General features: G+C 37.4%; 1 protein-coding gene across 14 annotated transcripts in view; it reads right to left on the bottom strand.

Moving 5' to 3' along the window:
• LOC128685742 (broad-complex core protein isoforms 1/2/3/4/5) overlaps window positions 1–25546 on the bottom strand; it is a 505734-nt gene that overhangs the window by 232965 nt on the left and 247223 nt on the right. The window contains exon 6 of one of the 14 annotated variants that reach the window (XM_070087946.1): window positions 3109–4444. The exons of the other annotated variants lie outside the window; for them this stretch is intronic. Within the exon in view, the coding sequence (XP_069944047.1) occupies window positions 4121–4444 (324 nt within the window). The 3' untranslated portion in view covers window positions 3109–4120. Of the gene's footprint in view, window positions 1–3108; window positions 4445–25546 lie in introns of those variants that run through there. 14 annotated transcript variants of the gene reach the window in all.

The following is a 25546-nucleotide window of genomic DNA, read 5'->3' as shown; positions in this document are numbered from 1 at the left end:
TATTAGGGGAATTCCATGATATATTAAAACTGAGTGATTTGTGATCACTTTCCCCAAGCTCATCATTAACCTCAAGATTATTAATTAGTGTTTCCCTACTGGCAAGAACCAAGTCAAGGAGGTTATTTCCCCTAGTTCTAACCTAACCTAACCACTCTGTAATCGGAACACTACAGCTCCCAATGATGCCGGATTTGTGATGGAGGACCTGTACTGAACCCTGATCGACTAGATCAAAGAAAATAAAAGTTGTGCAGACAATTTAGAGATGTATTGCAAAGTTAGAGTACAGAAACAGTATCTCACAATGTTGCATGGAGTGAAAGCCACAATTGCAAGCTCTTGCCACATATCCCAGACACAGCCATTATTTTACCATTATTACTATCTTTGGTAAATGTAAATTTAGTATTAAGTGTGGTGAGTTCTTATATGTTTCATTAAATTTTATAAAGAAATGTAGCTGTTGATTGGTTATTTAACCCTTTCATGGTCGGTCCTGTATAAGTACGGCTTAACAGCCAGTGTTGGTCCTGTACTTATACGCCAAAATTCTAGAGCCTTCAAATCTGGTGAAGAAAGTTGGAAGGCCTACATATGAAAGAATGGGTCTGCATGCTCAGTGTGTGCAGCACAAAAAATTCCTGCAGCACATAGTGCATAATGAGAAAAAAAAACTCCAACTGTGTTTTTAGTTTAAAACACCGACTTTGCAGTGCATTTTCATTTGGTATTTATGGCTGCATTCTCGCTTTCTTGGTCTCATTTTATAGAATGGAAGATATATTACAGAAATAGAGATGATTTTGACTGGTTTCATGATGAAAAGTACCTTGAAATTGAGCTCAAAATACCGAATTTTTGCCAATTTTATAGAATGGAAGATATATTACAGAAATAGAGATGATTTTGACTGGTTTCATGATGAAAAGTACCTTGAAATTGAGCTCAAAATACCGAATTTTTGCCAATGTTCATGAGTAAACCAATCACGCCACACATCCAATGCATGTCAACTGGTGAGCCTAATATTCTTTCACAAGTGTGCTGATATTATTTATACAATTTTTACAATAATGCAGTAGTCTGTCTTGTTTATTCTGGACCCTATTTTGAAATGGGCATCTTTTGAAATTTGTGTGAAATTGGCCAAATTGCAAATTCTGACCACTTTATTGAGTAGTTGAAATCGGTAAATGGGTAGTTTCCTGTACTCAAATGTCAAAACAAATGGAGTTCTAGCGAAACACCTATGATTTTAGTCGACTGGAACAATAGAAATGGGTGAAAACAGGGCTCAAAGTAAGTGAAATCGCCAATGCGTAAATATCGCTGATATCGCTAACTTCGCAAGAGTGTAATTTTGCAAGTTTTCCATCAAATTTTGTACTTTGGGTGTCATTACCATCAGGAAAAGATTCTCTACCACTTCATAAGAATTTTTTCTCTTTAAATTTTTCGACCCTGAGAGTGAGTTAACCCTGTGACTGTCACGGCCGTATATATACGTCTTACGAGGTACCGTGTTTGACGTATATATACTCATAAACTCTAGCGGCATCAAATCAAGCAGGAGAAAGTTGGTAGGCCCACATGTGAGAGAATGGGTCTATGTGGTCAGTGTGCACCATATAAAAAAATCCTGGAGCACACAGTGCATAATGAGAAAAAAAAAACTCTGACCGTTTGTTTTAATTAAAATGCCAACTTTGTGGTCTATTTTCGTTTAGTATTTATGGTTGTATTCTCGTTTTCTTGGTCTCATTTGATAGAATGGAAAACATATTATAGAAATAGAGGTGATTTTGATTGATTTTACTATAAAAAGAACCTAGAAATGGAGCTCAAAGTAGGGAAAATGTTTGATTTTTGCCAATGTTCAAAAGTAAACAAATGATGTCAATGTCCAGCTAGCCATTCTAATATGCAGTCATGAATGGGTTGATGTTATTTATGCAATTATTACAGTATTGCAGTAGTCTGCATAATAGTAAGTCTTCTATTTTTTGTTTGAATAAAAATTCGAAATAGAAAGCAAGAGTAATATCAGAGGGGCCTGGAGACATGACTGATGAACAAAGAAAATGTTATTTTAGAGCCAGGAATGTCTGCATTGTTCATTCTGGACCTTATTTTGAAATTGTCATATTTTTTAATTTTCGTGAAATTGGCCAGATTGCAAATTTCTGACCACATTATTGGATAGTTGAAATCGGTAAATGGGCAGATTCTTGTACTCAATCGATGGAAAAAATGGAGTTCTAAAGAAATAGCTATGAGTTTGGTCGACTGGAACAACGGAATTAGCCGAAAATAGGGCTCAAAGTGGGTGAAATTGCCGATTTGTAAATATCGCCGAGGTCGCTAACTTCGCGAGAGCATAATTCCGTCAGTTTTCCATCAAATTTCGTTTTTTTTTTTGGTGTCATTACAATCGGGAAAAGATTCTCTATCATTTCATAAGAAAACATATTTTTTTTTTTTTAAATTTTGCGACACCAGGAGACACCTCAGGATTGGGGGTTGCGACAGTCAAGGGGTTAAGGATCAGGAGTCTCAACTCTAAAGGGTTAAACGAACTTAAATTCTATTGATCCATAAGGGTCATTAAAATTGTGTGTCACCTGTTAATCATCAATCAAGATTAATAATTATAAAGAACAAAGAGGCACAATACACTGTTGTAGCTCCTCTCTCTCCTATGTGCCAGGTAATTGCGTGAGACTAATTATATTTCAAATATGGGCCTATAGGGATTAAAATAAATTCTACATGTATATATACAGAGACATACACCCCTTCACATGTATATGTGATGTTTCTCTCATTGCACACGCCAAGAGAGATACACACATAACAATATATACAATGTGGCTGTTATTATATTTTTATGGTGACATTTAGTGAGTGTGTAATGATAAATATCTGTCCATTCAATATGACCTACTACATCCACATTAACCCTCCAAAAGTTAATTACTAACAATGAAAGGTATGGTAAAATTTAAAAAAATTCAAGTTTTGCAATTTTTTAAGAACTGTTTAGCATTTTTGGAAATAATATATACATAACCTTTTTTTTTTTTCGGACAAGTCAGTGTTAAAATAGAATACACGCCATGCTCTAATTGACAGTCCATTGAACTAACAATTGCCCATAAATTTATAAAAGAAAAAATAATAATAATAAAATCCTACACTGTCCATAAATTGAAATTTCTGCACCAACCTCACACATCTTACCCCACCAGTGGTGCATTTATAGCAGCCTTAATAATAATCTGCAAACTTAGCTTTATATTTAAACCATCATAGATATTTTGCTTTGGCTGAAGACTATCGGTAACCTGAACATGAATGATGTATTTTACAATCCACTCGGTCACACTTCATTTTCTGTTTACTCCTAAAATATTTTTCATCATTATGTATCACTTTAAATACGATTGTGTGATTAAGTTATAATAGGTTACCATAAATACTTTTAGGGCTAGTAACCCCATCTCCTGTATAAATTACTAAATTTAAAAAGAGAAACTTTTGTTTTTCTTATTGGGCCACCCCACCTCAGTGGGATACGGCCGGTTTGTTGAAAGAAGAAGGAATACTTTTAATGGATGACAGCCTAGGTTAAATAACATATATAAAGATATTTGCTTAAAAAGTACCTGTATATAAGAAATAAATATTTTGTCATTCAGAAGAAAGGTTGTTCATTCGCATACAATAATACTGTTAATATATTTTTCCTGGGAGAATGCTAAATTAACTGGAGTTATACAACACCTAAGGGATCAAAATAATTGAGCCATGGCAAGAGGAAAGACAAGAGTAGTGCCAGTTTGTTGAATCAAGGGCCCCCACCCCAATGAAAGAAGACATCTTTCCTTCAGTAGAAGAAAATACAGAGGTACTAACAAATATTAAGTAAAAACTACAGTACTGTTGTGGAAAGAAGAGTAAAACAGCAGAATGCAATTCAGCTTTAATTTTTCAAATGCAAATGACTTCAAAACTAAATACAAACCCACAGGACATGACGCTACCAGGGAGGAGGGTGGCATTACTGCTATATAACATTCATACCTAATTTTTTTTTGCATCAATCACTTTAGTTATATTATCTATGCTTAAACATATGACTTTTTAAACTTGATTTGTGGGTAGCCCGGTAAGGGCAGTACGAACAAGCATAAGGCTTTTCTCCAGTGTGTATCCGAATGTGAGCATGTAAGTTTGCTTTCTGATTGCAACTGTAGGTGCAAAAACAGCAGGAAAATGGTTTCTCTCCTGTATGCCTAAAAGCATGTCTCTTGAAATGGCTTGTATTTGTTGTAGTGTAGGAACACTGGCAACACCGAAGAATCTTGGGTACAGCATGTTGCTGGGAGGTTCCTGAAGCATCTGTCTCACCAGTCCTCTGATCGACACTCTCCAGTAACACCTGTTGAGTGATGCTCATCATACTCTTGGTTGTCTTACATAAGAACCACATCAAAAAATAGTAAAATTTAACTCTAACAGGATAAAAAAAAAGAGACATTTCTTGTCATATTCTTTCCTTCACATACTGATATGAATTCTGAACAACTTGTACATCCTACCAAGTTCACTTCATTATACATGTAAAACATTTGACTGATAAAACTATATACAGCCTCTCCTCACTTAGCGACACTCATTTACTGACAATTCGGACTTACGATGGGGTTCTCTGACCAGTATGCATACCTAAATAATATATATTAGAGCTGATTTCCTCTATTCTGTTTATTACAATGTACAATACACTACTGTATATACATTTAAAAATATACCAGAAATGTTATAAATGATGCAAAGGTGACAGTAAAATAATATAAAATATGGTTGATACAATCCCATTACCATTATAGTATGCTCCTGACTTAATGACAAATTAATTTACTGACATGGTCTTAGGAAGGGAACTCTGTCATTAACCCCTTTAACTGTCCAAACATAGACCTACATTTTTACCACTAGCACTCCTGACGTAGATCAACACTACATTTTTCCTGCCTCCTAATTTGGCACGACTGACCTGAGATGCCTGGTCAGTATAGAATGTGTCTTAACACTCGGTGTGTGCAGTATCAAAAAAATTTGGGACCACTTAGTACCTTCAGGGAGCACCAGTTTATCTGAGTGCCAGCTAGAGCGAACAGCATGGCAAACACCTGGGATTCACTGATATCACATTATATTAGCACTCCCCTTTTGAGAGGAAAGTGATGTTGACCTTGAGTTTAGTGGCTCTGAGATGAATGTTGCCATAATTGGTCAAGGAAATATAAAAAAATCTCGATAATAGCCCATGTGCAACATCTGTGCAACATCCTTTCAATTCTGATACCACTGGTAGTGTCATCCTGTCAGAATGTCCTATAACTTATGCCCTAAGTAAAGAGAAACAATTTTGGAAATTGTAATAATGTGTTCAACAGGCCGGCTGATTAACTTTGGCTGTTTCTATCTCCATCTGTCTGTCTGCATCTATGTCTGTCTTTTCTATCTACATCTCACAGGTATGTGTAAATACAATTATACATAGTGTAGATTACCTAAGATAACTCAAAAAAATCCAAAGTGTTATACTGTGCTTGTAGATATAAGGCATAATAAGCATGACTGGCAAGTAATATGCATTTTCACTTGTTCATGAGTTAGACGTAATGAGTGCATTGTGTGTAATACCAGTTGGCTCATGAGCGGCTCTCTCTCTGAGAAAGAGAGAGAGACAGGCAGATAGAAAGACAGATAAGCAGAGACAGAGATAAACAATAGACAGAGCTAGACAGACAGACAGAGAGACATGTTTGTGTATAACAGTGAAAACAAATAAAGCCAAGGCAGAGCACGATCATCAAATGTCACTCCACTGCTGCCCTGTCAGCAGTGGACTGACACTCCTCTTACACCATGCTTCAAGGAGTTTCATATACTATACTCCAGCATGTCTAAAACATTGCTGGGACCTATAAATACTTTGTATATACTTCTCAACAATAGTATGTGACCAAGGCAGGTGAAAATGTTCACTTGTCAGTGTGTTTGTGACTATCTGAGTAATATTTCAGTACCTAATATTACTGTCAGAATAAACATTGTCTATGAAATCACAAAAACTAATACAAACTGTAATTATCAGAACGTTAAAATTATATAAATTAAAAAAAAAAAAAGAATGAGGAAAAAAGGTATATTGACAACACTTCTGCAAGTGGCAGAACTCCATGTTGCCATCAGATGAGCATCCAGCAGCAACATCCCAGTCTTATATCTCAGTAAGTACTGACCCTAAAACTATTTTTCTTTTTTTGGTCTTATTATACATAGAAAATTGCCCTTTAATTTATTTATTTTTTTTTTCAAAATACTCGGAGCGCTGGGCGAGAAAACACAGATCTACGTTTGGACAGTTAAGGGGTTAAGTGAGGAGAGGCTGAATTTATGAGGGCACTATTTTATCTAAACTACAAGTGGAATATGATGCAATACCTGACCTACACATACTACATAAAGCAGTACTTGACCTACAAGTACAGTATGATGCAGTACCTGACCTACAAGTACAGTATGATGCAGTACCTGACCTACAAGTACAGTATGATTCAATACCTGACCTACAAGTACAGTATGATTCAGTACCTGACCTACAAGTACAGTATGATTCAGTACCTGACCTATGAGTACAGTATGATGCATTAACTAACTTATAAGTACAATATAATGCAGCACCTGACCTACAAGCACAATATAATGCAGAACCTGACCTACAAGTACAATATAATGCAGTACCCTACCTACAAGTACAGTATGATGCAGTACCTGACCTACAAGTACAGTACATCCACACTACTTGAATTTCAAGAACAGTAATAACAACAAAAATTGCAACTAAAAAAATCTGAATATCCCTACAATGGTTTGGACGTGTAGAGAGGGTGAAGCAAAATAAAATGACTCTGAACGTGTATACATCTGTAGTGGAGGGAAGGTGGGGTAGGGGTTGGCCTAGGAAAGGTTGGAGGGAGGGGGTAAAGGTTTTGTGTGCAAGGGGCTTGAACTTCCAGTAAGCATGAGTTTGTGTGTTAGATAGGAATGAATGGAGACAAATGGTTTTAGGGACTTGACGTGCTGTTGGACTGTGAGAAAGGTAACATTTATGAAGAGATTTAGGGAAACCGGCAGGCAGGACTTGAGTCCTGGAGATGGGAAGTACAGTGTTTGCACTCTGAAGGAGGGGTGTTAATGTTGCAGTTTTAAAACTGTAGTGTAAGTGCATCTCTGGTAAGACAGTGATGGAGTGAATGATGAAAGTTTTTCTTTTTTGGGCCACCCTGCCTAGGTGGGAGATGGCCGATGTGTTAATAAAAAAATAATAACTTATAATGGAGTACTGATGAATGATAAAAATTTCTAGTTCATCACCAAAGAAAATGTGTACACAATAGTATTACTAGGGGGTAACTGTACAAAATTATTCCTTTTGTATGCCTCCACTCAGAGTGTTAGTCCTTCTAAAATGGTCTGTTACATGAGAATGCGAGTGTTGCTCTTTATTTATTCTACTTTACGAATGTGGAGACAACTTGTACACAATGTAAGGTGTTTGTATTATGGTATAAGATTCACAGACATGGGAATGAACGTGTATCAACCAAAACCAAACGCGTTCATCTGTTTGTTTACATACTCTGCGGCTCTGCCTCTGTCATTTACTCATTCTCTCTTGTTTATTCGTTTTTACATCATTTACTCACCTCTCACCCTACATTAAGACTACAAATAGTTTAAGGTTAGTAATGAGTATACTGTATATGCATTTTTATGACTCTAGGGTGCTTTAAATGTTGTAGTATATTATGTGTGGGGGTGGCCAAGCAGGTTACCATACCTCCCACACAACTTTCTATTCACCTCTCACCCTACATTAAGACCATAAGACTACAAATATTTTAAGGTAAATAATGAGTGTAGTGTATATGCATTTTATCGCTCTAGGGCACTTTAAATGTTGTAGTTCATTATGTGTGGGTGGGTTGGTCAGGTGGGCTACCATACCTCCTACACCTGACTTCTTACAATAAATAGTACTCACCTCTCACCCTACATTAAGACTACAAGTATTGAGGTAAGTAATGAGTGTACTGTGTGAGTGTTTTACTTTTTGTTGTTTTTTATGCCTAGTTCTATTGTTAACTTAATATATGTTAGTGTTTACTTGTTATCTGGCATTTATATACATTTATAAATGGAAAAAAATCACGTTCTGCTTTCCAGCAGTAGCCTGGAACCTAACATGCCATATAAGTGGGGCCCTACTGTATATAAACATGATTATTTCAAAGTTTATTTTGCAATCCACTCAGTGGATCCTTCAATATACCTTTGATGGGTTTTGAGTTTTCTTACTCTCAGAGCCTGCTCCTGGGCCAGGCTTGTCTGATTCTCGCCAGGTCAACTAGGCTGTTACTATTGGCAGCCTGCTGGCTCACATATGTCACAGCATGGTTGATCTGACACCTAACAGAGAAGATTGTTTAATATCCTGTTAAAGACTTCTACATATGTTTCAGGAGTGATTTTGATATCTTCTGGCAAGATCTTAAGTCAAGGACTGTATACATGTATGTTGATACAGTGTTCTTGTAATGTCCCTACTCTGTACTATTATCTGTCTAGTTTTAAGTAGTTACTATATATTAGAATTAGTCTGCCCGAAATGCCCTGGCATGATAGTGGCTTTCTTTGTACTTGGCAAACCAAAATTGTAATTACACATTATAACCTTTACAAAGAAATAAACCTGCATCTTCATCTTATCGTATCTTACATTGCCCTTGCCTTTCATGGGGTTTATTCTACACATTCTCCCATATCTCTCACTCCAGTATGTTTTCATGGCAGTACACAGATTTTAGAAGAGGCCCTCATGTACTTTCCATGTACGTATATAATATTTTGTATCTCTCTCTCTTTTCAACTCTAGCAAATACAAAGTAAGACTATGACGAATTAGAGTAATTTAAATGCTTTACTGACTTTATACAGGCCATAAATAATCTTTGAATCTGTTCCATCTTTTGATACCCCTCCTGTCCTGAACAAGTGATTTGGAAACTGTCAATATTTTCCTTGTCCTGAATATCCTTATTATCAAGCATATCATTTTCCTTGCCTTATTGTCTTCTTTGAAAGAAAAGTCAACTGACATTATTACACCCAGATTCTACACATGTTCCTTTTTTTCAATTTGGTGCTTCTCTTGTATTTCATAAACAATGCTCCTTTTGAATTCTTGATTCTTTCCATTGAAAATCATGTTATTTTCCACTGATACATAAAAAATATGGTCTAAATGTATTACCCTGCTTTTAATGTACAGTATTTGTATTACTGTACACCATAAATGGTTTAGAAAATTTAATGGATGACAACCTAACCTAATATAAGTAGAGTGTAGAGCTCTGACAAATATGCTATGCCTAATGTACTTGTACACAAGTGATAACTGCATATCCAACACACTAGTAAACATAAACATCACAATTTGATGTCTACAATTTGTACATATTGCTGATGCATTTACATCACTTGCCAATGAATGATAATTTTTTTGCCAACTTCAACATACCATAAAGTCTAGTCTTTACCAGATTCTGTTTAGATTAGTCTTAATAAACTCACAAAAAATACACTCTTGCAGTCTTAAAGAATTTAATATTTTTTTTTTTTTTTCAAAATCTTGTCCCCCCCCCCCACACACACAGGAAATTTATTTTCTGGGTATATCAGTTAATGGTTTAAATTAAAAGTTTTTTGTTTTTCTTTTTTTAACAAAACAGCATTATGTAATTTAGTTTGAAATTCTCAGATGCGTAGGACTTTGAAAATAAAAATTAACAAACAGGAAGGGAATCTATTAGGTAGGAACAAGGCATTACTGCTATGTTCCATTACACATCATCAAGTAATGTTTAAACATACGAGTTTTTAAGCTTGCTTTTTGGGTAGCACAGTAAGAGCAATGTGTACAAGTATAAGGCCTTTCTCCAGTATGTATGCGAATGTGAGTACATAAATTTGTAGATTTGATTACAACTATAGGAGCAATAGAAATAGACAAATGCTTTCCCTCCTGTATGTCTATAATTATGCCTTTTGAGATGGCTTGATTTTGTTGTAGTGTAGGAACACTGGCAACACTGAAAAATCTTGGGGACAGCATGTAGCTGGGAGGTTCTTGAAGCATCTGTCTCACCAGTCCGCTGACCAACACTCTCCAGTAACACCTGTTGGGTGATGTTTATCATACTTTTGGTTGTCTTACACAAGAACCTCAACAAAAATGGGAATGTCCAATTGTAAAAGGATAAAAATAAGAGATATTTCTCTTACTATCATTCTACAGTGATCCCTCAAGTATCGTCCTTAATCCGTTCCTGGAAGTGGGACTATTATCGAAATAGATGATTTTCGAATCAATTTTCCCCATAAGAAATAATGCAAATCCAATTAATTCGTTCCAGACACCCAGAAGTATCAACAACAATTTTTTTTTTACCTAAAATATAGATTTACACGCACAAAAGAATGAACATTCAACATGACAGTTACCTTTATTGAAGGCTGTTGTTGATGAATGGAAGACAGGGAGGAGGAGAGAGGGAAGAGAGGTTATTGTTTGGAAGGGGAATCCCCCTCCATAAGGGCTCTAGGTCACTTCCCTAGCATAAATATAGATTTACATGGCAAGAGGCGTGGAGTTAAAAGATAAAGAATCACACACAAAGTGGGAGTTGTCACAGCTGCTCTTTGCTGATGACACTGTGCTCTTGGGAGATTCTGAAGAGAAGTTGCAGAGATTGGTGGATGAATTTGGTAGGGTGTGCAAAAGAAGAAAATTAAAGGTGAATACAGGAAAGAGTAAGGTTATGAGGATAACAAAAAGATTAGGTGATGAAAGATTGAATATCAGATTGGAGGGAGAGAGTATGGAGGAGGTGAACGTATTCAGATATTTGGGAGTGGACGTGTCAGCGGATGGGTCTATGAAAGATGAGGTGAATCATAGAATTGATGAGGGAAAAAGAGTGAGTGGTGCACTTAGGAGTCTGTGGAGACAAAGAACTTTGTCCTTGGAGGCAAAGAGGGGAATGTATGAGAGTATAGTTTTACCAACGCTCTTATATGGGTGTGAAGCGTGGGTGATGAATGTTGCAGCGAGGAGAAGGCTGGAGGCAGTGGAGATGTCATGTCTGAGGGCAATGTGTGGTGTGAATATAATGCAGAGAATTCGTAGTTTGGAAGTTAGGAGGAGGTGTGGGATTACCAAAACTGTTGTCCAGAGGGCTGAGGAAGGGTTGTTGAGGTGGTTCGGACATGTAGAGAGAATGGAGCGAAACAGAATGACTTCAAGAGTGTATCAGTCTGTAGTGGAAGGAAGGCGGGGTAGGGGTCGGCCTAGGAAGGGTTGGAGGGAGGGGGTAAAGGAGGTTTTGTGTGCGAGGGGCTTGGACTTCCAGCAGGCATGCGTGAGCGTGTTTGATAGGAGTGAATGGAGACAAATGGTTTTTAATACTTGACGTGCTGTTGGAGTGTGAGCAAAGTAACATTTATGAAGGGATTCAGGGAAACCGGCAGGCCGGACTTGAGTCCTGGAGATGGGAAGTACAGTGCCTGCACTCTGAAGGAGGGGTGTTAATGTTGCAGTTTAAAAACTGTAGTGTAAAGCACCCTTCTGGCAAGACAGTGATGGAGTGAATGATGGTGAAAGTTTTTCTTTTTCGGGCCACCCTGCCTTGGTGGGAATCGGCCGGTGTGATAATAAAAAAAATAAAAAAATAAATGCAGAAAAAAATGCCAAATAAATGTAAAGCACTAATAAAATGTATAAATGAACATTGGTAATAGGGGTAGTTGATGAGTGGAATGGTCTGCCTAGTAGGGTGATCGAAGCTAAAACATTGGGAAGTTTCAAATTTAGGTTGGATAAATACATGAGTGAGAGGGGTTGGATTTGAGTCGGACTTGCACCTGAGCTTTGAGTAGCATTTGTTCTGTTAGTGGGTTGGATTTGTGAAGGACCGGCCTAGTATGGGCCAGCAGGCCTGTTGCAGTGTCCCTACTTTCTTAAGGTCTTATGTTCTTATTTAACATCACACTTACCAGTAGGGTGATCAAGGCTAGGGCCTTGGGTAGCTTTAAGAAGAGATTGGACAAATATATGAGTGGGAGGAGCTGAGTTTGATTTGTGTCATTAGGTACGGGAGTAAATTCTTGGGTAGCTTTGGGCAGAGGTCATTTTGATAAGGACATGCCTTGTATGGGCCAGTAGACCTGCAGTGTTCTTCCATTGTTATGTTCTTAGTGGGAAGGATTGTAAAGGACCTGCCTAGTATTGGCCAGCAGGCCTACTGCAGTGTTCCTCTTTTTTATGTTCTTATTGGAGACTTGTTTGTGTGAGGGAGGGATGGCAAGTTTATTGTTGGAGAATATGACACTAATATCAACTCTACGGCTCATTTATCTATCACAATTCAACTAATATGACATATTAAACAATATTTATAACATAGAAACATGGAATATACTCTAGAATGAATAAAATAAGTCATTACGTATGTCACGAGAGGTGTTGTGTTGTTGTTGGGTATATAAGGGCCACTGAGAGTAAGCCGTCCATAATGGTGGTGAAGCAGCAGCTGAGGCGGTGGTGTTTTCTGTAGCCCTATATAACTCCAACAACACTGGAGGAGTTGGTAGAATTGCTGAATCACTAAAGAAGGAACCCTCTACCACCATCACTAAGACCTTCTACCACTATTACAACTGCTACCACAATCACTACTACCTTCTACCACCATCACTACCACTATCACAACTGCTTCCACTCTACCACCACCACCTTTGTATTTTTCTATAAACTTTTTCATAAATTATATGCTTCTCACATTTTTTACCAAAGGGCTGGCACTAGAAGCTTTCTTTGGAGCTATGGTAGCTTATTTAGCACTTGCAAGCACTAAAATCAATGGAATATTATGAAATATTTCGTAGGAGCATGTGAGGGGACCGTCGCTCACTGGTAAACAATGGCACACTCAGGCGGCTCAAAGCGTGAGTACACGTCCCGGACGAAGGACGATTAGAGAGTTAATGGACCATTTGCGAGCCAATGTTTAGACGAAACAACGGGACTATTTCCAAAATGGACGACTTTCAGGCCGGACGATTATTGAGGGACCACTGTACTTACATACTAACTAACACAAATCCTTAACTTACATTAATATGTCACTTCATTTTAAAATGTGAAATAACTAACTCTTTTAAAATTCTGTAATTGTACTTTTTTTGTTTTTCAACAAGTCGGCCGTCTCCCACCAAGGCAGGGTGACCCAAAAAGAAAAAAAATCCCCAAAAAGAAAATACTTTCATCATCATTCAACACTTTCACCTCACTCATACATAATCAATGTCTTTGCAGAGGCACCCAGATACAACAGTTTAGAAGCATATATAAAGATATATAACATATCCCTCCAAACTGCCAATAGTCCAAACCCCTCCAAATAGAATTTTGGTGGTCGCTTCCACAGCCTGGCCAGTACATCTCTTTTCAGGAATATAAACTCGAAAACAATATGATGCAGTGTCTGACCTATAAGTTCAGTATGATGCAATACCTGACCTACAAGTACAGTATGATGCAATACCTGACCTACAAGTACAGTATGATGCAATACCTGACCTACAGGTACAGTATGATGCAGTACCTGACCTACAAGTACAGTATGATGCAATACCTGACCTACAGGTACAGTATGATGCAGTACCTGACCTACAAGTACAGTATGATGCAATACCTGACCTACAAGTACAGTATGATGCAATACTTGACCTACAAGTACAGTATGATGCAATACCTGACCTACAAGTACAGTATGATGCAATACCTGACCTACAGGTACAGTATGATGCAGTACCTGACCTATAGGTACAGTATAATGCAGTACCTAACCTACAAGTACAGTATGATGCAGTACCTGACCTACAGGTACAGTATAATGCAGTACCAGACCTACAAGTACAGAATGGTGCCGTACTTGACCTACATGTACAGTATGATGCAGTACCTGACCTACAAGTACATTATGATGCAGTACCTGACCTACAGGTTAACGCTCTCGCTTCACACGGTGAGGGCCTGGGTTCGATTCCCAGCCAGAGTAGAAACATTGGACGTGTTTCTTTCCACCTGTTGTCTATGTTCCCCATCAGTAAAATGGGTACCTGGGTGTTAGTCGACTGGTGTGGGTCGCATCCTGGGACACTGACCTAAGGAGGCCTGGTCACAGACCGGGCCGCGGGGGCGTTGACCCCCGGAACTCTCTCCAGGTACCTGACCTACATGACCAGAATGATGCAGTACCTGACCTACAATTTTTTTATCTACATTTACCATGTAATTTAAAACAATTAACCCTTTGAGGGGTCCGAGCTGTAGCTCTACGCCATGAGCTCAGCTCACTCAAATAAGCTGAGTGGTAAATTTCGGCCTAAATATGAGAGAATGCATCTGTGTGTTAAGTGTGCACCATATAAAACAAGTCCTGCAGCACACAGTGCACAATGAAAGGAAAAAAAAATTGCAACGTGTTGTTGGATTAACCCTTTCAGGGTTTCCGACGTACTAGTACGGCTTACGCACCAGGGTTATTGATGTACTAGTACGTCTAAATTCCAGCGCCTTCAAATCTAGCGAGAGAAAGCTGGTAAGCCTGCATATGAAAGAATGGGTCTATGTGGTCAGTGTGCACAGTATAAAAAAATCTTGCAGCACACAGTGCGTAATGAGAAAAAATTTTGATCGAGTTTTTTGTTAAAAAAAAAGTGACTCTGTACTGTATTTTCGTGTGGTATTTATGGTTGTATTCTAGATTTCCTGGTCTCATTTTATGGAATGGAAGACATGTTACAGAAATTGCGGTGATTTTGATTGGTTTCACAATTAAAAGTATCCTGAAATTGAGCTCAAAGTAGCAGAAATGTTAAATTTTTTGCCAAAGTTCAAAAGTAAACAAATCATGCCATGCGTCCAATACACGTCAACTGGTGAGTCTAATATTCTTTCACAAGTGCGCTGATATTTTTATACCATTTCTACAACAATGCAGTAGTCTGCGTAACAGTAAATCTTCTATTTTTTTGTGAGAATAAAAATTCAAAGTGGAAAGCAAAAGAAATGTAAAAGGGGCCTGGGGACATGACTAATGAACAGAGGTAATGTTATTTTAGTGCCAGGAATGTCTGTCTTGTTTATTCTGGACCCTATTTGGAAATTGACATCTTTTGAAATTTGTGTGAAATTGGCAAAATTGCTAATTTCTGACCACTTTATTGGACAGTTGAAATTGGTAAATGGGTGGTTTCTTGTACTCATTCGATAGAAAAATGGAGTTCTAGTGAAATATACGAGTTTCGTCGACTAGTACACTGGAATTGGCCGAAAACAGGGCTCAAAGTGGGCAAAATCGCTGATGCATAAACACTGTCAAGACCACTTACTTCACAAGAGCATAATTCCATAAGTTTTCCATCAAATTTCATACTTTTGGTGTCATTATGATCGAGAAAAGATTCTCTATCTTCTCACAAGAATTTTTTTTTTTTCTGAAAAATTTTCAGCCCTGTGAACAAGTTTAGGAGAGGGCCTCTAGACCCTGAAAGGGTTAAAACAGCGACTCTGCGGTGTATTTCTGTATGGTTTTTGTGGTTGTATTTGCGGTTTATTGGTCTCATTTGACAGAATGGAAGATATATTACAGAAATAGAGATGATTTTGATTAGCTTTAATAATGAAAATAGCTTGAAATTGAGCTCAAAGTAGCAGAAATTTTAAATTTTTGCTGATGATCGAGTAAACAAATTACATCACACGTCCAATACACATCAATTGGTGGGTCTAATATATGTTCATGAATGCGCTGATATTATTTATAAAATTATTACAATATTGCATAACTGTAAATCTTCTATTTTTTGGCGTGAATAAAATCTTTGTGTGAATAAGAAATCAAATTGGAATTCATCTGTAATGCCTGGAAATGCAATAAATCGAAATGCCTGCAATATTTATTCTGGACCCTATTTTGAAACTGGAATATTTTGAACTTTGTGTAAAATTTGCCAAATTACCAATTTCTGATCACTTTATTGGGTAGTTGAAATAGTTGATTGGGCAGTTTCTTTTGCTCAATCGATAAAATAGAAGTGATACTAGCAAAATAGCAAAGAATTTGGTCGACTGGAATCATGTAATTGGCCTAAAATACGAGTCAAAGTGGGCAAAATTGCAGATGCGTAAATATCGTTGACGCAATAAAATTCGTGGTAGTGTAATTTCATTAATTTTCCATCAAATTTCGTACTTTTTGTGTTATTACCTTCAGAAAAAACATTCTCTATCATTTCATATGAAAAAATAACAAACATTTTTTTTTAATTCTTGGACCCTGTGGACAAGGCGTAGAACTACGGCTTAGACCCTCAAAGGGTTAAGTACCAAATTTATTGTTTGCAGAAGCAAAATAAATGAACTGAAAAGCTTGGCACTTTCCTGATTTGTCAGAAGACAGGAGAGGAACAATGATACCAAAACACTGACATATCACAGGCTAATGACATTTTCCTGTACTGTCTATACAACCAAAATTTTTGCACCAGCTACACACACACTGCCCCACCAGTGGGGCAAGCTTTACATTTCTGTTACATTACCTAAAACCACCCAAAGTCCCATGACAGTAAAATCTACAAAACAATTTTTTATTGTGCATTTTACAGTCTATGCAAGTGGGTTGCCATTACTTGCTGCATGCTAAAAACTTATTAAGGCCTGTATACATTATTTCATGTATTCGTGTTACTGTATGTTATAAATATTTCAGTTGTTTGAATGGAAGAACACTTAATCTAATTAATGTATATATTAAGAAATCAGTGTCAAGAAGTAATGACACATGAGAAATCAATATTGGAATTAGGAAAAGTTGCTCAACCACACATTATTTATATTCAAGGGGCAATGCAAAACCATTAGGGGTCATACAGTGACTAGCTAATTGAGAATAATGGAGTCTGAATCTAAGGGAAGAAGGTAGCACAAATTCCTTGGATCAAGACAACCACCCCTTCCACTTGAAGAAAGCAGCAACTCACATATTGTTCATCCTTTCCTTCCTTGAACGTAAATTGTGTTCTAAGAACACAGGCAGCGGGTACACAGCTTTCACAACTTTTCACTTTTCCTTCAGTTGAACAAATATACCATCAATTCACATTACATAAAAAAAATTACAGCATTATTCCAACAAATAAAGTTAGACAGCAGCATGATTTAAATTTAGCTTGAAATTCTTAGATGCATAAGACTTGGAAACAAAATATTCACTAACAGACTGTGAGGCTACCAAGGAGAGAAGTAGCATTACTATGTTCCATTACATAGTCGATTTTACAACAAAATTACTTTGCATGGATGTCTGCTATATGTTTAAACATATGAGTTCTTAAGCTTGATTTCTGAGTTGCTCGGTAAAGGCAGTATGAACAGGCATAAGGCTTTTCTCCAGTATGTCTCCAAATGTGAGTACATAAATTTGTTTTCTGATTGCAACTGAAAGAGCAATAATTACAGGAAAATGGTTTCTCTCCTGTATGTCTTGAAATGGCTTGCTTTTGTTGTAGTGTAGGAACACTGGCAACACTGAAGAATCTTGGGAGCATCATGTTGCTGGGAGGCTCCTGAAGCATCTGTCTCATCAGTCCTCTGACCGACACTCTCCAGTAACACCTGTTGGGTGATGTTCATCATACTCTTGGGTGTCTTACACAAGAACCACAACAAAAATAATAGGCATATGTATGAGGGTTTTTAAAAAGAGATACCCTTCTTCATGTACCTTCATTTACAAGCCTATATGATTTCTGAGGAACTTTTATATCCTACTGTGTTCTCTTAATTTTATGATGTACAATAACTTTGACTGCTGAAGCCATATATTTTTGATGACATGATTTTACCTAAACTTTAAGTGTGAGTATGATGTGATATCCAACTTGCAATTACATTATGATGCAGCATCAAACCTACAAGAATAATATGATGCAGTAACTATTCTACCAGTACAGTAAAATGAAGTACCTGGCCTATAAATACAATACCATGCAGTATCTGGCCTACCAGTATAATACAATGCAACACCTACCAGTATAGTATGATGCAGTACCTGGCCTAGCAATACAGTATGATACAGTACCTGGCCTACCAGTACAGTATGATGCAGTACCTGACTGTACAGTATGATGCAGTACCTGACCTACCAGTACAATATGATGCAGTACCTGACCTACCAAAACAGTATGATGCAATACCTGGCCTACCAGTACAGTACAATAAGGTACCTGGCCTACCAGTACAGTGCAATGAAGTACCTAGCCTACCAGTAAAGTACAATTCAGTATGTGCCCTACCAGTACAGTTTGATGCAGTACCTTGCCTACCAGTACAGTACAATGAGGGACCTGGGCTACCAGTAGAAAACAATGAGGTACCTGGCCCACCAGTAGAGTACAATGCAGTACCTGGCCTACCAGTACAGTACACTGCAGTACCTGCCCTACCAGTACAGTACAATGCAGTACCTGGCCTACCAGTAGAGTACAATGCAGAACTTGGCCTACCAGTAGAGGACAATGCAGTACCTAGCTTACCAGTGCAGTATGATGCAGTACTTGAAGTACAAGTAAAGTAGTATCAATGAAAAATTGTAAATACAAAAATCTATATACAGTGGTCCCTCGTTTTTCGTAATTAATCCGTTCCTGGAGCCGTTACTATAAAAGAAATTTACGATTTGCGAATCAATTTTCCCCATAAGAAATAATGTAAATACAATTAATCCGTTCCTGACACCCAGAAGTATTAAAACAAAAAAATTTTTTACATGAAATATACATATAGTACATAAACAATACAATGGGAAATGATGAATGAAACATTAACAGCATAACACTTACCTTCATTGGAGATTCTTCTTAGTGTATGGGAGACTGGAGGAGGAGAGAGATTGGATTGTTTACAGTTTGGAAGGGAAATCCCCTTCCAGCAACACCTCAGGTACCAATTGCTTCTCTGGGGTTGCTTCTCTTCTCTGTTTCTTAATGCCACTAGGACCACCTTGAGAGTCACTCTAGTCCTGTCTCGCAAAGTAACTGTGGAGAGAGCTCTGTTTCTGGCGTCTCTTTAACACTTCCCGAAAATGGCCCAAGACTTTGTCACTGTACATATTTCTCACCTTCTTTACCACAGGCTTGGCACTAGAAGCTTTCTTTGGAGCCATGGTAGCTTATTTAGTAATTGCAAGCACTAAAATGAGTGGATTATGAAATATTTCGTAGGAGCACTTGAGGGGACCTTCACTTACTGGTAAACAATGCCAGACTGGCTGGGTAGGGACGCCGCCCCAGCTCACACTGTGCGTATGCGTCCCAGATGAACTACTATTCGCGAGTCAACCTATGAAAAGCAAGTCCATGTTTATACGAAAATACCCCTATGATTGGCGAAATTTACGATTGCCGAGAACTACGAAAAGCGAGGGACCACTGTATATGACAAACAGTATACAAGTCTTAGTTAAGGAATAAATCCAAATTGTATATTTATAGTTTATAGAAACAAAGTACAAGTCCACCATCACAAATCTGGCATCACTGGGACCTGTAGTGTGCCGAATTACAGAGTGGTTAAGTTAGAATACACTTAATAAAGTTAACCGACTTGACTTACACACAAATGTTCATTGATCGTCGGCAAAATTCGAACATTTCCGCAATTTTGAGCTCAATTTCAATGTACTTTTTGTCGTGAAACCAATCAAAATCATATCTATTTCTGTAATATATCTTCCATTCTATCAACTGAGACCAAAAAAACGAGAATACAACCATAAAAACCATATGAAAATTTACCGCTAAGGGGCAGCTAATGGCTGAGAAGTGACTTCGTTATTTACAGTCCGATTTTTTCCATTTTTGGTGTACGTTAAGAAGCATCTTTCCATCATAAATTGCCCAAGTTTCAATAAGATAGCCCAACAAACAACTGAGAAAAAAATATTGTCCAAAAATCATATATGGCAAACCCTAGCCAGGTACTGGAAATAAGTCATTCTGTCTGACTTTTTTGGGTTATCCTAGGTTCTCTATACATACGCTGCTATGTATGATAATCTATGTAACTGTATTTGTGTATACCTGAATAAACTTACTTCTATTCTGACAACTGAGTACAAGAAACTGCCCATTCACCTATTTCAACTACCAAATAGTGGTCAGAAAATGGCAATTTGGCCATTTCACAGAAATTTCAAAACATGCCAGTTTCAAAATAGGGTCCAGAATAAACAGTGCAGACATTCCTGGCACTAAAATATCATTTTCTCTGTTCATTAGTCACGGCTCCAGGCCCCTCTTATATTGCTCTTGCTTACCATTTGAGTTTTTATTCACATAAAAAATAAAATATTTACTGTTATGCAGACTACTGCATTATTGTAATAATTGTATAAATAATGTTAACCCATTCATGACTGTGTATTGGAATTTGGACTGGTGAGTTGGACACGTATTGGACAGTGACGTCATTTGTTTACTCTTGAACATCGCCAAAGAATCGAACATTTCCGCTACTTTGAGCTCAATTTCGAGATATTTTCGTCATGAAAGCAATCAAAATCTTATCTATTTCTGTAATATATTTTCCATTCTATCAAATGAGACAAAAAACACGAATAAAAAAAAAATACGAAAATAGTATTAAGCTAAGGGGCAGCTAATGACTGAGAAGTGAACTCTGTTATTTATAGTCCAATTTCTTTCATTTTTGGTGTACATTAAGAAATGTCTTTCCATCATACATTGCCCAAGTTTCAATAAGATAGCCCAACAAACAAGAGAGAAAAAATATTTACCAAAAAATCATATATGGCAAGCCCAAGCCAGGTACTAGAAATTAGTCACTGACTTTTTTTGGGTTATCCTAGGTTCTCTACACATATGCTGCTATGTATGATAATCTATGTAGAGAAAATAGCTTTTTTGTTTCAGTTTTATGGTGCATTTCGAGTGTATATCAGTTAGCCCTGTGCTATACTCCATTTTCTCTAATATAAGCCCCCAAGACAGGGATAGGAGAATGGTGACTCACGAAATCGTAATGACACGATTGCAAACAAACCATACCCCGGCCGGGATTGAACCTGCGGTCATTATGATTTTGTGAGTCATGTTGACGGCAGTGAAGGGACTTGAACTAGAGTTCGTCACGGCCACGCTAGCTGGAGATTCGTCTGTAAAAACTTGCATTTGTGGTCACAGTGGTGCCTGTGCTAACCTTCCTATGGTGTAGAAATATACCTAGTTGGACGAATCTTATTGTGGCTAGCTGGTTTAGTGGCTAACGCGACGGGCTGGAGTTTTGAGACTCTATGACCACGGGTTCAATCCCGGCCGGGGTATGGTTTGATAGGAGAATGGTACTTGTATCCCATATCCTCTTCATACCTCTGTCGAACCCCTTGGTATTATGCCAAATATTATTCATTCTGGAGTATTTAACATGTTTTTATGTTATTTATATTGTTCATTATGTCATATTAGATCAACTGTGATATGCAAAATAAACCGTAGTGTTGATATTAGCATAATAATAAAGCATATTCCCCTGCATCATGAGACTGAGCTCATGGCAACCGACAGTGGCTTCAAAGCCACCTTATCTTTTATGGAGACTGTACTGTGTATGCGCTTTACACAGTGAGAAACATTTCTATTCATTGGAACCATGGCTAAGTAAGCAGGTTATAACAATAAATGGAGAAAAAGAAATTGGAATGACTTATGCAGCAAGTAGCACCACCAAACAGCACCAGCAGGTTGGTGTGGCGACACTGGAAATTTGAAATTATGCTAGCCGAAATTAGTGCTGAATAACTGATGGAACCGGATGTCTGACTGCCGGATTTGTGATGGCGGACCTGTACTGTAATCAATTTTGTTGAAAAATTTAATCAGTAAAAAGTCATTAAAAAAAAATCCTACACTTCCCTATTAAATGAAGAAATATTTTTTTTCTTTCAAGATTGTATATACAGTGGACCACCGGTTTACAATATTATTTCATTCCAGAAGCATGTTCAGGTGCCAGTACTGACTGAATTTGTTCCCATAAGGAATATTGTGAATTAGATTAGTCCATTTCAGACCCCCAAACATACAAATACAAACGCACTTACATAAATACACTTACATAATGGGTCGCACTGGGAGCTGATCGTAAACCGGGGGTCCACTGTACATTCAAATTTGTGCATTACCTACATTTATTTTGCTCCACCAGTGGTGCATGTACAAGGTTAACTTTGACCTCGAGGGCACACAGCCAGCACACATCATACTGGTAATTATTATTTTCATGGGGAAGTATTCACCTTATAAGAGACATACAGCTCTTGAGGAATGCACTATGATTGGACTTCACCTATGGAGACAAAGGCTCCCCTAGCTCAATTAAGGATGAATTCTCAGTGAAGGGAGCAGCAACTCTCTCACAGTTCATCATTCTCTCAAGCTACTGTTGTGACATGTAAAGGCATGCACCAGAAAACAAATTAGTGTGCATTTCTGAGATGCATAAGTACTTAGAACCAAACATTGACCCACAGACCATGAACCTGCCAGGGAAGGACTGGCATTACTGTAATGTACCAAATATATTTGATTTTTACATATAAATCACTTTCTGTAGTCATACCTTCTATGCATCTTAAATACTGTATATGATGTTTTCAAGTCTGATTTGTGGGTAGCTAGGAGAGGGCAATACTGCAGTACAAGCATAAGACCATCATCTATTCTCTTCCCAGATGGTGAAACAGATAAATTTGTTTTTTGACTGCAACTACAGAAAAAAATGAGACAGGAAAATGGTTTCTCTCTAGACATTTCTAACTGTGTGTCATGAAATAGCTTGTTTTTTGTTGTAGTGTAAGAACACTGGCAATGCCAAAAAATCTTGGGGACAGCATGTTGCTGGGAGGCTCTTGAAGCATCTCTCTTGCCAGACAGCTAACAAACACTCTCCAGAAACACTTGTTGGGCAATGCTCATCGTACTCTTGTGTGTCTTACTGAAGAACCACAACAAAAATAGTAATAGAATATGTATAAGGATAAAAAGAGATACTTTCCTTCATATACTTTCATTTATATATTGATATGAATTCTGAAGAACTTGTATATCCTACTGTGTTTACTTAATTCACATGTGCAATAACTTAGATTTCTAAAAACCATGTATTAATGATATTATTGTGCCTAAACTACAAGTACACAATGATCCAGTATCTGACCTACAAGTTCAGTGTGATGCAGTACCTGACCTACAAGTTTAGTATAATGCAGTACCTGACCTACAAGTTCAGTGTAATGCAGTACCTGACCTACAAGTTCAGTATAATGCAGTACCTGATCTACAAGTTCAGTATAATGCAGTACCTGACCTACAAGTTCAGTGTAATGCAGTACTTGACCTACAAGTTCAGTATAATGCAGTACCTGACCTACAAGTTCAGTGTAATGCAGTACCTGACCTACAAGTTCAGTGTAATGCAGTACCTGATCTACAAGTTCAGTATAATGCAGTACCTGACCTACAAGTTCAGTGTAATGCAGTACTTGACCTACAAGTTCAGTATAATGCAGTACTTGACCTACAAGTTCAGTGTAATGCAGTACCTGACCTACAAGTTCAGTATAATGCAGTACCTGACCTACAAGTTCAGTGTAATGCAGTACTTGACCTACAAGTTCAGTGTAATGCAGTACCTGACCTACAAGTTCAGTATAATGCAGTACTTGACCTACAAGTTCAGTGTAATGCAGTACTTGACCTACAAGTTCAGTATAATGCAGTACTTGACCTACAAGTTCAGTGTAATGCAGTACTTGACCTACAAGTTCAGTGTAATGCAGTACTTGACCTACAAGTTCAGTGTAATGCAGTACTTGACCTACAAGTTCAGTGTAATGCAGTACTTGACCTACAAGTTCAGTGTAATGCAGTACTTGACCTACAAGTTCAGTATAATGCAGTACTTGACCTACAAGTTCAGTATAATGCAGTACTTGACCTACAAGTTCAGTATAATGCAGTACCTGACCTACAAGTTCAGTATAATGCAGTACCTGACCTACAAGTTCAGTATAATGCAGTACCTGACCTACAAGTTCAGTATAATGCAGTACCTGACCTACAAGTTCAGTATAATGCAGTACCTGACCTACAAGTTCAGTATAATGCAGTACCTGACCTACAAGTTCAGTATAATGCAGTACCTGATCTACAAGTTCAGTATAATGCAGTACCTGACCTACAAGTTCAGTATAATGCAGTACCTGACCTACAAGTTCAGTATAATGCAGTACCTGACCTACAAGTTCAGTGTAATGCAGTACTTGACCTACAAGTAGAGTAATATAAAAAACTTGACTATAAATAAATCTGAATACACTTACATCTCATTACTGATAAGAAAATTGGAAGCAAAGAAAAATTCTTTATCAACATTTTCCACTAAAACATCTATATATATCTAACATTTAATCTGAAACTCTTTATCAAAGGAATAAATTCCATACATTATTTATAGTTTACAGATACAAAATAAATGAGAACATCAAAAACTTTCATTTTAACCCTTTGAGGGTCCATCCCATAGTTCTACAGCTTTGAAGCCTGGGTACAAGCCATAGTTCTACGCCATAAGCTCAGCTCACTCAGATAAGCTGTGAGTAGTAAATTTGGGCCTAGATATGAGAGAATGCATCTATATGGTAAGTGTGCACCACATAAAACAAATCCTGCGGCACGCAGTGCATAATGAGAAAAACTGCATCTGTGTTTTTGGATTAAAACAGCGAATATGCAGAGTATTTTTCGTATGTTTTCTTGGTCTCATTTGATAGAACTAAAGATATATTACAGAAATAGTGATGATTTTGATTGGTTTTAGTACTGAAAATGGCTTGAAACTGAGCTCAAAGTAGCAGAAATGTTCGATTTTTGATGATGTTCAAGGGTAAAAAAATCACATCACACGTCCAATACATGTCAGCTGGTGGGTCTAATCTGTGTTCATGAATGCGCTGATATTATTTATACAATTATTACAATATTGCATAACAGTAAATCTTCTATTTTATGGTGTGAATAAAAATTCATTATAGGAATAAAAAATCAAAGTGGAATTCATTTGTAAAGCCTGGAAATGTAACTTATAAACAGAAGAACTGTTATTTTAGTGCCAGGAATGCCTGCAGTGTTTACTCTGGACCTTATTTTGAAATTGGAATATTTTGAACTTTGTGTGAAATTGGCCAAATTACCAATTTCCGAT

This window comes from Cherax quadricarinatus, chromosome 23 (assembly GCF_038502225.1).
Source record: "Cherax quadricarinatus isolate ZL_2023a chromosome 23, ASM3850222v1, whole genome shotgun sequence".
In the NCBI taxonomy this organism is placed as follows: domain Eukaryota; kingdom Metazoa; phylum Arthropoda; class Malacostraca; order Decapoda; family Parastacidae; genus Cherax; species Cherax quadricarinatus.
This window is presented reverse-complemented; position numbering and strand designations above follow the sequence as displayed.